This window comes from Hyperolius riggenbachi, unplaced genomic scaffold (genome assembly GCF_040937935.1).
Source record: "Hyperolius riggenbachi isolate aHypRig1 unplaced genomic scaffold, aHypRig1.pri scaffold_171, whole genome shotgun sequence".
Taxonomy (NCBI): domain Eukaryota; kingdom Metazoa; phylum Chordata; class Amphibia; order Anura; family Hyperoliidae; genus Hyperolius; species Hyperolius riggenbachi.
This window is the reverse complement of record NW_027152382.1, coordinates 192005-206799: the sequence shown is the minus strand read 5'-3', so window position 1 is coordinate 206799 and position 14795 is coordinate 192005. Positions and strand designations below refer to the sequence as shown.

The following is a 14795-nucleotide window of genomic DNA, read 5'->3' as shown; positions in this document are numbered from 1 at the left end:
TTATTGCATACAGCTGTACCAAGTCCCAGGACCTGGACCGGCTGCTGTGTACCACTAGAGCCATGTGGTCCAGTTACAGAGCCATGCAGTCCAACATGCAGACACCTGTTTCAGGCTTGGTGTGACTGGTGTGGCTATTATTGCATGCAGCTGTACCAAGTCCCTGGACCGGCTTCCCTGTACCACTAGAGCCATGTGGTCCAGTTACAGAGCCCTGCAGTCCAACATGCAGACACCTGTTTCAGGCTCGGTGTGACTGGTGTGGCTATTATTGCATGCAGCAGTACCAAGTCCCAGGACCTGGACCGGCTGCTCTGTACCACTAGAGCCATATGGTCCAGTTACAGAGCCATGCAGTCCAACATGCAGACACCTGTTTCAGGCTTGGTGTGACTGGTGTGGCTATTATTGCATGCAGCTGTACCAAGTCCCAGGACCTGGACCGGCTTCCCTGTACCACTAGAGCCATGTGGTCCAGTTACAGAGCCCTGCAGTCCAACATGCAGACACATGTTTCAGGCTTGGTGTGACTGGTGTGGCTATTATTGCATGCAGCAGTACCAAGTCCCAGGACCTGGACCGGCTTCCCTGTACCACTAGAGCCATGTGGTCCAGTTACAGAGCCCTGCAGTCCAACATGCAGACACATGTTTCAGGCTTGGTGTGACTGGTGTGGCTATTATTGCATGCAGCAGTACCAAGTCCCAGGACCTGGACCGGCTTCCCTGTACCACTAGAGCCATGTGGTCCAGTTACAGAGCCCTGCAGTCCAACATACAGACACCTGTTTCAGGCTCGGTGTGACTGGTGTGGCTATTATTGCATACAGCTGTACCAAGTCCCAGGACCTGGACCGGCTTCCCTGTACCACTAGAGCCATGTGGTCCAGTTACAGAGCCCTGCAGTCCAACATGCAGACACCTGTTTCAGGCTTGGTGTGACTGGTGTGGCTATTATTGCATGCAGCTGTACCAAGTCCCAGGACCTGGACCGGCTGCTCTGTACCACTAGAGCCATGTGGTCCAGTTACAGGGCCCTGCAGTCCTACATGCAGACACCTGTTTCATGCTCGGTGTGACTGGTGTGGCTATTATTGCATGCAGCAGTACCAAGTCCCAGGACCTGGACCGGCTGCTGTGTACCACTAGAGCCATGTGGTCCAGTTACAGAGCCATGCAGTCCAACATGCAGACACCTGTTTCAGGCTCGGTGTGACTGGTGTGGCTATTATTGCATACAGCTGTACCAAGTCCCAGGACCTGGACCGGCTTCCCTGTACCACTAGAGCCATGTGGTCCAGTTACAAAGCCAAGCAGTCCTACATGCAGACACCTGTTTCAGGCTTGGTGTGACTGGTGTGACTATTATTGCATGCAGCTGTACCAAGTCCCAGGACCTGGACCGGCTTCCCTGTACCACTAGAGCCATGCGGTCCAGTTACAGAGCCATGCAGTCCAACATGCAGACACATGTTTCAGGCTCGGTGTGGCTATTATTGCATGCAGCAGTACCAAGTCCCAGGACCTGGACCGGCTTCCCTGTACCACTAGAGCCATGTGGTCCAGTTACAAAGCCAAGCAGTCCTACATGCAGACACCTGTTTCAGGCTCGGTGTGGCTATTATTGCATACAGCAGTACCAAGTCCCAGGACCTGGACCGGCTGCTGTGTACCACTAGAGTCATGTGGTCCAGTTACAGAGCCCTGCAGTCCAACATGCAGACACCTGTTTCAGGCTTGGTGTGACTGGTGTGGCTATTATTGCATACAGCTGTACCAAGTCCCAGGACCTGGACCGGCTGCTCTGTACCACTAGAGCCATGTGGTCCAGTTACAGAGCCCTGCAGTCCTACATGCAGACACATGTTTCAGGCTTGGTGTGACTGGTGTGGCTATTATTGCATACAGCTGTACCTAGTCCCAGGACCTGGACCGGCTGCTCTGTACCACTAGAGCCATGTGGTCCAGTTACAGAGCCCTGCAGTCCAACATGCAGACACGTGTTTCAGGCTTGGTGTGACTATAGAAAAGCCCACATCTGAAGGCAATGCTAACTCGCAAACAGCACCTGCAACCAGTGTGGTCTGCAGAGCGCAGTCAGTTAAGAGCCCCAGGGCTTGATTCACGAAGGCAAATGGCACGCCTTATCAGAGTAGCATAGCCAACGCTAGGAAGGTATGCCTGCTAATTGGCCCTGAGCCCTTACAGGTCCAATTACGTTAAAGGACATTATCCCCGCACTTTGGCCCAATAGGCTGCCTGTCAAGTTTCCTGCAAGTGACAGGCAGCCTATTGGGCCAATGAAAGTGCAGGGATAATGTCCTTTAATGTGATTGGACCCGCAGGGGCTGAGGGCAGGACGAGTGGAGCTCTCGTCATTGCCAATTAGCAGGCATAAGTTCATAGTGCTCGCTGTGCTACTCTGATAAGGTATGCTCACTCTGATAAGGCTTGCCATTTGTCTTAGTGAATCAAGCCCATAGTATGTGTCCAGATCTGCAGTACCGATGTATGCATGAATTCACTATCTCCCCTATACTAGGAGACCTTAGTAATGTGGTAGTAGGGAGCAGTACGGGCTCAGCTAGTCCTATTCCCCCCCCCCCAACACTTATCCCCCTGCCACTGAGACCTGCACGCTGCATTACCCGTAGTATGTGTCCAGATCTGCAGTACCGATGTATGCATGAATTCACTATCTCCCCTATACTAGGAGACCTTAGTAATGTGGTAGTAGGGAGCAGTACGGGCTCAGCTAGTCCTATCCCCCCCCAACACTTATCCCCCTGCCACTGAGACCTGCACGCTGCATTACCCGTAGTATGTGTCCAGATCTGCAGTACCGATGTATGCATGTTCACTATCTCCCCTATACTAGGAGACCTTAGTAATGTGGTAGTAGGGGGCAGTACGGGCTCAGCTAGTCCTATTCCCCCCCCCCCCCCCAACACTTATCCCCCTGCCGCTGTGACCTGCACGCTGCATTACCCGTAGTATGTGTCCAGATCTGCAGTACCGATGTATGCATGAATTCACTATCTCCCCTATACTAGGAGACCTTAGTAATGTGGTAGTAGGGGGCAGCACGGGCTCAGCTAGTCCTATCCCCCCCCCAACACTTATCCCCCTGCCACTGTGACCTGCACGCTGCATTACCCGTAGTATGCGTCCAGATCTGCAGTACCGATGTATGCATGAATTCACGATCTCCCCTATACTAGGAGACCTTAGTAATGTGGTAGTAGGGGGCAGCATGGGCTCAGCTAGTCCTATTCCCCCCCAACACTTATCCCCCTGCCACTGTGACCTGCTCGCTGCATTACCCGTAGTATGTGTCCAGATCTGCAGTACCGATGTATGCATGAATTCACTATCTCCCCTATACTAGGAGACCTTAGTAATGTGGTAGTAGGGGGCAGCACGGGCTCAGCTAGTCCTATCCCCCCCCAACACTTATCCCCCTGCCACTGTGACCTGCACGCTGCATTACCCGTAGTATGTGTCCAGATCTGCAGTACCGATGTATGCATGAATTCACTATCTCCCCTATACTAGGAGACCTTAGTAATGTGGTAGTAGGGGGCAGCATGGGCTCAGCTAGTCCTATCCCCCTGCCACTGTGACCTGCATGCTGCATTACCCGTAGTATGTGTCCAGATCTGCAGTACCGATGTATGCATGAATTCACTATCTCCCCTATACTAGGAGACCTTAGTAATGTGGTAGTAGGGGGCAGCACGGGCTCAGCTAGTCCTATCCCCCCCCAACACTTATCCCCCTGCCACTGTGACCTGCACGCTGCATTACCCGTAGTATGTGTCCAGATCTGCAGTACCGATGTATGCATGAATTCACTATCTCCCCTATACTAGGAGACCTTAGTAATGTGGTAGTAGGGAGCAGCACGGGCTCAGCTAGTCCTATTCCCCCCCAACACTTATCCCCCTGCCACTGTGACCTGCACGCTGCATTACCCGTAGTATGTGTCCAGATCTGCAGTACCGATGTATGCATGAATTCACTATCTCCCCTATACTAGGAGACCTTAGTAATGTGGTAGTAGGGGGCAGCACGGGCTCAGCTAGTCCTATTCCCCCCCCCCCCCCCCAACACTTATCCCCCTGCCACTGTGACCTGCACGCTGCATTACCCGTAGTATGTGTCCAGATCTGCAGTACCGATGTATGCATGAATTCACTATCTCCCCTATACTAGGAGACCTTAGTAATGTGGTAGTAGGGGGCAGTACGGGCTCAGCTAGTCCTATCCCCCCCCAACACTTATCCCCCTGCCACTGTGACCTGCACGCTGCATTACCCGTAGTATGTGTCCAGATCTGCAGTACCGATGTATGCATGAATTCACTATCTCCCCTATACTAGGAGACCTTAGTAATGTGGTAGTAGGGGGCAGCACGGGCTCAGCTAGTCCTATTCCCCCCCCCCCCCCCCAACACTTATCCCCCTGCCACTGTGACCTGCACGCTGCATTACCCGTAGTATGTGTCCAGATCTGCAGTACCGATGTATGCATGTTCACTATCTCCCCTATACTAGGAGACCTTAGTAATGTGGTAGTAGGGAGCAGCACGGGCTCAGCTAGTCCTATCCCCCCCCAACACTTATCCCCCTGCCACTGAGACCTGCACACTGCATTACCCGTAGTATGTGTCCAGATCTGCAGTACTGATGTATGCATGAATTCACTATCTCCCCTATACTAGGAGACCTTAGTAATGTGGTAGTAGGGGGCAGTACGGGCTCAGCTAGTCCCATACCCCCCCCCCCCCCAACACTTATCCCCCTGCCACTGTGACCTGCACGCTGCATTACCCGTAGTATGTGTCCAGATCTGCAGTACCGATGTATGCATGAATTCACTATCTCCCCTATACTAGGAGACCTTAGTAATGTGGTAGTAGGGGGCAGTACGGGCTCAGCTAGTCCTATCCCCCTGCCACTGAGACCTGCACGCTGCATTACCCGTAGTATGTGTCCAGATCTGCAGTACCGATGTATGCATGAATTCACTATCTCCCCTATACTAGGAGACCTTAGTAATGTGGTAGTAGGGGGCAGTACGGGCTCAGCTAGTCCCATACCCCCCCCCCCCCCCCAACACTTATCCCCCTGCCACTGTGACCTGCACGCTGCATTACCCGTAGTATGTGTCCAGATCTGCAGTACCGATGTATGCATGAATTCACTATCTCCCCTATACTAGGAGACCTTAGTAATGTGGTAGTAGGGGGCAGCACGGGCTCAGCTAGTCCTATTCCCCCCCAACACTTATCCCCCTGCCACTGTGACCTGCACGCTGCATTACCCGTAGTATGCGTCCAGATCTGCAGTACCGATGTATGCATGAATTCACTATCTCCCCTATACTAGGAGACCTTAGTAATGTGGTAGTAGGGGGCAGCATGGGCTCAGCTTGTCCTATTCCCCCCCCCAACACTTATCTCCCTGCCACTGAGACCTGCACGCTGCATTACCCGTAGTATGTGTCCAGATCTGCAGTACCGATGTATGCATGAATTCACTATCTCCCCTATACTAGGAGACCTTAGTAATGTGGTAGTAGGGGGCAGTATGGGCTCAGCTAGTCCTATTCCCCCCCAACACTTATCCCCCTGCCACTGTGACCTGCACGCTGCATTACCCGTAGTATGTGTCCAGATCTGCAGTACCGATGTATGCATGAATTCACTATCTCCCCTATACTAGGAGACCTTAGTAATGTGGTAGTAGGGGGCAGTACGGGCTCAGCTAGTCCTATTCCCCCCCCCCAACACTTATCCCCCTGCCACTGTGACCTGCACGCTGCATTACCCGTAGTATGTGTCCAGATCTGCAGTACCGATGTATGCATGAATTCACTATCTCCCCTATACTAGGAGACCTTAGTAATGTGGTAGTAGGGAGCAGCACGGGCTCAGCTAGTCCTATTCCCCCCCAACACTTATCCCCCTGCCACTGTGACCTGCACGCTGCATTACCCGTAGTATGTCTCCAGATCTGCAGTACCGATGTATGCATGAATTCACTATCTCCCCTATACTAGGAGACCTTAGTAATGTGGTAGTAGGGGGCAGTATGGGCTCAGCTAGTCCTATTCCCCCCTAACACTTATCCCCCTGCCGCTGTGACCTGCATGCTGCATTACCCGTAGTATGTGTCCAGATCTGCAGTACCGATGTATGCATGAATTCACTATCTCCCCTATACTAGGAGACCTTAGTAATGTGGTAGTAGGGAGCAGTACGGGCTCAGCTAGTCCTATTCCCCCCCAACACTTATCCCCCTGCCACTGTGACCTGCACGCTGCATTACCCGTAGTATGTGTCCAGATCTGCAGTACCGATGTATGCATGAATTCACTATCTCCCCTATACTAGGAGACCTTAGTAATGTGGTAGTAGGGGGCAGCACGGGCTCAGCTAGTCCTATTCCCCCCCCCCCCCCCCAACACTTATCCCCCTGCCACTGAGACCTGCACACTGCATTACCCGTAGTATGTGTCCAGATCTGCAGTACCGATGTATGCATGAATTCACTATCTCCCCTATACTAGGAGACCTTAGTAATGTGGTAGTAGGGGGCAGCACGGGCTCAGCTAGTCCTATTCCCCCCCAACACTTATCCCCCTGCCACTGAGACCTGCACGCTGCATTACCCGTAGTATGTGTCCAGATCTGCAGTACCGATGTATGCATGTTCACTATCTCCCCTATACTAGGAGACCTTAGTAATGTGGTAGTAGGGGGCAGCACGGGCTCAGCTAGTCCTATTCCCCCCCAACACTTATCCCCCTGCCACTGTGACCTGCACGCTGCATTACCCGTAGTATGTGTCCAGATCTGCAGTACCGATGTATGCATGAATTCACTATCTCCCCTATACTTGGAGACCTTAGTAATGTGGTAGTAGGGGGCAGCATGGGCTCAGCTAGTCCTATTCCCCCCCAACACTTATCCCCCTGCCACTGTGACCTGCACGCTGCATTACCCGTAGTATGTGTCCAGATCTGCAGTACCGATGTATGCATGTTCACTATCTCCCCTATACTAGGAGACCTTAGTAATGTGGTAGTAGGGGGCAGCATGGGCTCAGCTTGTCCTATTCGCCCCCCCCCCCCCCCCCCCCAACACTTATCCCCCTGCCACTGTGACCTGCACGCTGCATTACCCGTAGTATGTGTCCAGATCTGCAGTACCGATGTATGCATGAATTCACTATCTCCCCTATACTAGGAGACCTTAGTAATGTGGTAGTAGGGGGCAGCATGGGCTCAGCTAGTCCTATTCCCCCCCAACACTTATCCCCCTGCCACTGTGACCTGCACGCTGCATTACCCGTAGTATGTGTCCAGATCTGCAGTACCGATGTATGCATGAATTCACTATCTCCCCTATACTAGGAGACCTTAGTAATGTGGTAGTAGGGGGCAGCACGGGCTCAGCTAGTCCTATTCCCCCCTAACACTTATCCCCCTGCCACTGTGACCTGCACGCTGCATTACCCGTAGTATGTGTCCAGATCTGCAGTACCGATGTATGCATGAATTCACTATCTCCCCTATACTAGGAGACCTTAGTAATGTGGTAGTAGGGAGCAGCACGGGCTCAGCTAGTCCTATTCCCCCCTAACACTTATCCCCCTGCCGCTGTGACCTGCACGCTGCATTACCCGTAGTATGTGTCCAGATCTGCAGTACTGATGTATGCATGAATTCACTATCTCCCCTATACTAGGAGACCTTAGTAATGTGGTAGTAGGGGGCAGTACGGGCTCAGCTAGTCCTATCCCCCCCCCCAACACTTATCCCCCTGCCACTGTGACCTGCACGCTGCATTACCCGTAGTATGTGTCCAGATCTGCAGTACCGATGTATGCATGAATTCACTATCTCCCCTATACTAGGAGACCTTAGTAATGTGGTAGTAGGGGGCAGTACGGGCTCAGCTAGTCCTATTCCCCCCCCCCCCCCAACACTTATCCCCCTGCCACTGTGACCTGCACGCTGCATTACCCGTAGTATGTGTCCAGATCTGCAGTACCGATGTATGCATGAATTCACTATCTCCCCTATACTAGGAGACCTTAGTAATGTGGTAGTAGGGGGCAGCACGGGCTCAGCTAGTCCTATCCCCCCCCAACACTTATCCCCCTGCCGCTGTGACCTGCACGCTGCATTACCCGTAGTATGTGTCCAGATCTGCAGTACCGATGTATGCATGAATTCACTATCTCCCCTATACTAGGAGACCTTAGTAATGTGGTAGTAGGGGGCAGCACGGGCTCAGCTAGTCCTATTCCCCCCCCAACACTTATCCCCCTGCCACTGTGACCTGCACGCTGCATTACCCGTAGTATGTGTCCAGATCTGCAGTACCGATGTATGCATGAATTCACTATCTCCCCTATACTAGGAGACCTTAGTAATGTGGTAGTAGGGAGCAGCACGGGCTCAGCTAGTCCCATACCCCCCCCCCCCCCCAACACTTATCCCCCTGCCACTGTGACCTGCACGCTGCATTACCCGTAGTATGTGTCCAGATCTGCAGTACCGATGTATGCATGAATTCACTATCTCCCCTATACTAGGAGACCTTAGTAATGTGGTAGTAGGGGGCAGCACGGGCTCAGCTAGTCCTATTCCCCCCTAACACTTATCCCCCTGCCACTGTGACCTGCACGCTGCATTACCCGTAGTATGTGTCCAGATCTGCAGTACCGATGTATGCATGAATTCACTATCTCCCCTATACTAGGAGACCTTAGTAATGTGGTAGTAGGGGGCAGCACGGGCTCAGCTAGTCCTATCCCCCTGCCACTGTGACCTGCATGCTGCATTACCCGTAGTATGTGTCCAGATCTGCAGTACCGATGTATGCATGAATTCACTATCTCCCCTATACTAGGAGACCTTAGTAATGTGGTAGTAGGGGGCAGCACGGGCTCAGCTAGTCCTATCCCCCCCCAACACTTATCCCCCTGCCACTGTGACCTGCACGCTGCATTACCCGTAGTATGTGTCCAGATCTGCAGTACCGATGTATGCATGAATTCACTATCTCCCCTATACTAGGAGACCTTAGTAATGTGGTAGTAGGGGGCAGCACGGGCTCAGCTAGTCCTATCCCCCCCCCAACACTTATCCCCCTGCCACTGTGACCTGCACGCTGCATTACCCGTAGTATGTGTCCAGATCTGCAGTACTGATGTATGCATGAATTCACTATCTCCCCTATACTAGGAGACCTTAGTAATGTGGTAGTAGGGGGCAGTACGGGCTCAGCTAGTCCTATTCCCCCCCCCCCAACACTTATCCCCCTGCCGCTGTGACCTGCACGCTGCATTACCCGTAGTATGTGTCCAGATCTGCAGTACCGATGTATGCATGAATTCACTATCTCCCCTATACTAGGAGACCTTAGTAATGTGGTAGTAGGGGGCAGCACGGGCTCAGCTAGTCCTATTCCCCCCCAACACTTATCCCCCTGCCACTGTGACCTGCACGCTGCATTACCCGTAGTATGTGTCCAGATCTGCAGTACCGATGTATGCATGAATTCACTATCTCCCCTATACTAGGAGACCTTAGTAATGTGGTAGTAGGGGGCAGCACGGGCTCAGCTAGTCCTATTCCCCCCCCCCCAACACTTATCCCCCTGCCACTGTGACCTGCACGCTGCATTACCCGTAGTATGTGTCCAGATCTGCAGTACCGATGTATGCATGAATTCACTATCTCCCCTATACTAGGAGACCTTAGTAATGTGGTAGTAGGGAGCAGCACGGGCTCAGCTAGTCCTATCCCCCCCCAACACTTATCCCCCTGCCACTGTGACCTGCACGCTGCATTACCCGTAGTATGTGTCCAGATCTGCAGTACCGATGTATGCATGAATTCACTATCTCCCCTATACTAGGAGACCTTAGTAATGTGGTAGTAGGGAGCAGCACGGGCTCAGCTAGTCCTATCCCCCCCCAACACTTATCCCCCTGCCACTGAGACCTGCACACTGCATTACCCGTAGTATGTGTCCAGATCTGCAGTACCGATGTATGCATGAATTCACTATCTCCCCTATACTAGGAGACCTTAGTAATGTGGTAGTAGGGGGCAGTATGGGCTCAGCTAGTCCTATTCCCCCCTAACACTTATCCCCCTGCCGCTGTGACCTGCACGCTGCATTACCCGTAGTATGTGTCCAGATCTGCAGTACCGATGTATGCATGAATTCACTATCTCCCCTATACTAGGAGACCTTAGTAATGTGGTAGTAGGGGGCAGTACGGGCTCAGCTAGTCCTATTCCCCCCCAACACTTATCCCCCTGCCACTGTGACCTGCACGCTGCATTACCCGTAGTATGTGTCCAGATCTGCAGTACCGATGTATGCATGAATTCACTATCTCCCCTATACTAGGAGACCTTAGTAATGTGGTAGTAGGGGGCAGCACGGGCTCAGCTAGTCCTATCTCCCTGCCACTGAGACCTGCACGCTGCATTACCCGTAGTATGTGTCCAGATCTGCAGTACCGATGTATGCATGAATTCACTATCTCCCCTATACTAGGAGACCTTAGTAATGTGGTAGTAGGGGGCAGCACGGGCTCAGCTAGTCCTATTCCCCCCCAACACTTATCCCCCTGCCACTGTGACCTGCACGCTGCATTACCTGTAGTATGTGTCCAGATCTGCAGTACCGATGTATGCATGAATTCACTATCTCCCCTATACTAGGAGACCTTAGTAATGTGGTAGTAGGGGGCAGCACGGGCTCAGCTAGTCCTATTCCCCCCCCAACACTTATCCCCCTGCCACTGTGACCTGCACGCTGCATTACCCGTAGTATGTGTCCAGATCTGCAGTACCGATGTATGCATGAATTCACTATCTCCCCTATACTAGGAGACCTTAGTAATGTGGTAGTAGGGGGCAGCATGGGCTCAGCTAGTCCTATTCCCCCCCAACACTTATCCCCCTGCCACTGTGACCTGCACGCTGCATTACCTGTAGTATGTGTCCAGATCTGCAGTACCGATGTATGCATGAATTCACTATCTCCCCTATACTAGGAGACCTTAGTAATGTGGTAGTATGGGGCAGCACGGGCTCAGCTAGTCCTATTCCCCCCCCCCCCAACACTTATCCCCCTGCCACTGTGACCTGCACGCTGCATTACCCGTAGTATGTGTCCAGATCTGCAGTACCGATGTATGCATGAATTCACTATCTCCCCTATACTAGGAGACCTTAGTAATGTGGTAGTAGGGGGCAGCACGGGCTCAGCTAGTCCTATCCCCCCCCAACACTTATCCCCCTGCCACTGTGACCTGCACGCTGCATTACCCGTAGTATGTGTCCAGATCTGCAGTACCGATGTATGCATGAATTCACTATCTCCCCTATACTAGGAGACCTTAGTAATGTGGTAGTAGGGGGCAGCATGGGCTCAGCTAGTCCTATCCCCCTGCCACTGTGACCTGCATGCTGCATTACCCGTAGTATGTGTCCAGATCTGCAGTACCGATGTATGCATGAATTCACTATCTCCCCTATACTAGGAGACCTTAGTAATGTGGTAGTAGGGAGCAGTACGGGCTCAGCTAGTCCTATTCCCCCCCCAACACTTATCCCCCTGCCACTGTGACCTGCACGCTGCATTACCCGTAGTATGTGTCCAGATCTGCAGTACCGATGTATGCATGAATTCACTATCTCCCCTATACTAGGAGACCTTAGTAATGTGGTAGTAGGGGGCAGCACGGGCTCAGCTAGTCCTATCCCCCCCCCCAACACTTATCCCCCTGCCGCTGTGACCTGCACGCTGCATTACCCGTAGTATGTGTCCAGATCTGCAGTACCGATGTATGCATGAATTCACTATCTCCCCTATACTAGGAGACCTTAGTAATGTGGTAGTAGGGGCAGCACGGGCTCAGCTAGTCCTATCCCCCCCCCAACACTTATCCCCCTGCCGCTGTGACCTGCACGCTGCATTACCCGTAGTATGTGTCCAGATCTGCAGTACCGATGTATGCATGAATTCACTATCTCCCCTATACTTGGAGACCTTAGTAATGTGGTAGTAGGGGGCAGCATGGGCTCAGCTAGTCCTATCTCCCTGCCACTGAGACCTGCACGCTGCATTACCCGTAGTATGTGTCCAGATCTGCAGTACCGATGTATGCATGTTCACTATCTCCCCTATACTAGGAGACCTTAGTAATGTGGTAGTAGGGGGCAGTACGGGCTCAGCTAGTCCTATTCCCCCCCCCCCCCCAACACTTATCCCCCTGCCACTGTGACCTGCACGCTGCATTACCCGTAGTATGTGTCCAGATCTGCAGTACCGATGTATGCATGAATTCACTATCTCCCCTATACTAGGAGACCTTAGTAATGTGGTAGTAGGGGCAGCACGGGCTCAGCTAGTCCTATTCCCCCCCCCAACACTTATCCCCCTGCCACTGTGACCTGCACGCTGCATTACCCGTAGTATGTGTCCAGATCTGCAGTACCGATGTATGCATGTTCACTATCTCCCCTATACTAGGAGACCTTAGTAATGTGGTAGTAGGGGGCAGCATGGGCTCAGCTAGTCCTATCCCCCCTAACACTGTGACCTGCATGCTGCATTACCCGTAGTATGAGTTGTACAATGCAAAGATCTGTTTATAAACGTCTGTCTGCTGAGGCAGTGTGTGGAGCTGATGCCTTTTGTCTTTATTTTATATTAGAATATTGTGGAACGTTTTGCTACCCCAATGTTGTCCAGTCCCCGTACCTGCGGACAGTCGGGGAGAAGCTGCTTCCGGGAATAGACGTTCTCTGGACCGGTAAGATGATTTGCTCTTCTCATACTTATTTGGCTCTCCACCTAAAATTCTATGACCTTTAATGATAACACACTTGGCGCTGGCCTGGGTGCCGTGGTTCGCCCCCTCTGTTTTACACAAGAATATATTAACTTTCAGAGGATGGTGTTCTCAGTGTGGTCTCACAATGAGGGTCCCTCACCCACAGACCTCTATCACTATATCTAGTCCCTACCACACATAAATATCCACATCTGAAATCACATAAAACATCTAAGGGTGAGGCAATGTGATGACCATATTAGTAAATCAAAAACACAAAGCCAAAAGCAGTTGGCTGGATGGTGTATAGGTTAAGGGCTCTGCCTCTGACACAGGAGACCTGGGTTCGAATCTCGGTTCTGCCTGTTCAGTAAGCCAGCACTAATTCAGTAGGAGACCTTTGGCAAGTCTCCCTAACACTGCTACTGCCAATAGAGCGCGCCCTAGTGGCTGCTGCTCTGCTCTGGCGCTTTGAGTCCGCAAGGAGAAAAGCGCAATATAAATGTTATTTGTCTTGTCTTTGTCTATTATTTCATCAAATAGAATGTTTTCACTACACCGCTTCAATAGTCCATATAATCTTGCATCAATATTGCCCATGCCATGAATTCATCATGGCTGCCAATCTTCTAATATCCTGTCCCCAGGGGGACCACAACAAGACAGCTAAAGCCTTCAGCACACCCCAGTGAGAGCACACCCCAGTGAGAGCACACCCCAGTGAGAGCACACCCCAGTGAGAGCACACCCCAGTGAGAGCACTCCCCAGTGAGAGCACTCCCCAGTGAGAGCACTCCCCAGTGAGAGCACACCCCAGTGAGAGCACACCCCAGTGAGAGCACTCCCCAGTGAGAGCACTCCCCAGTGAGAGCACTCCCCAGTGAGAGCACTCCCCAGTGAGAGCACACCCCAGTGAGAGCACTCCCCAGTGAGAGCACACCCCAGTGAGAGCACTCCACCCAGTGAGAGCACACCCCAGTGAGAGCACACCCCAGTGAGAGCACTCCCCAGTGAGAGCACTCCCCAGTGAGAGCACTCCCCAGTGAGAGCACTCCCCAGTGAGAGCACTCCCCAGTGAGAGCACACCCCAGTGAGAGCACTCCCCAGTGAGAGCACTCCCCAGTGAGAGCACTCCCCAGTGAGAGCACTCCCCAGTGAGAGCACTCCCCAGTGAGAGCACTCCCCAGTGAGAGCACTCCCCAGTGAGAGCACTCCCCAGTGAGAGCACTAATCCCAGTGAGAGCACACCCCAGTGAGAGCACACCCCAGTGAGAGCACACCCCAGTGAGAGCACACCCCAGTGAGAGCACTCACCGTGTGATAAGACCTGCTGTTAGGTCTAATGGCGCCTTGGAACTGTTACCGGGTCATCCCCCACCACTCTGGCAGTCTGTCTGCTATCTTCACCAATAATGCAGGGATCTCCTTTCATAGAACCTCAATTAAACAAAGGCCTCCAAATTGTGTAATATTGCCTCTTTAATAAAAAGTTTAGAATTCTATTGCACTTACATATTCCAAAGATGATCTCAAAGCATAGAGTTTTTTTCCACGGGCCCTCCCCCGTTTTGTAGGCCGGTTGGCAAGCGTCCCCAAATGTCCCAGTGGTGTCCGGACCGCCGCGGGTTCGGTCCCCTCAGATCCTCCCACCGTTCGGGTGCCGCTACCGCAGTCCGCGTGTGTGCTATTCTCTTCCGCGTCCAGGCCCCGCCTTACATGTTTTGTCATACGTGACTCATCAGAAGCTGGGCCTGGACGCCAGTAAGAGACTATTTGAATGTCTTCCTCCTCCCTTTCTCGTGACGCTCAATACCCTATTCTCCGTGCAGTAAGTGCACTACCACAATGTCTTACAAGGCTCTCTTCTGCCTCTATCGTCGCACGCAAAGCGCTACTGCCCTGAGTTCGCTTAGATCTTGATCTT

At 52.4% G+C, this 14795-nt stretch overlaps 1 protein-coding gene across 1 annotated transcript in view; it reads left to right on the top strand.

Moving 5' to 3' along the window:
• The window catches only part of OGA (O-GlcNAcase), a 194010-nt gene that overhangs the window by 55949 nt on the left and 123266 nt on the right, over positions 1-14795 (top strand). The window contains exon 6 of the mRNA XM_068264825.1: positions 12752-12850. Coding sequence (XP_068120926.1) covers positions 12752-12850 — 99 coding nt within the window. The remainder of the gene's footprint in view (positions 1-12751; positions 12851-14795) is intronic.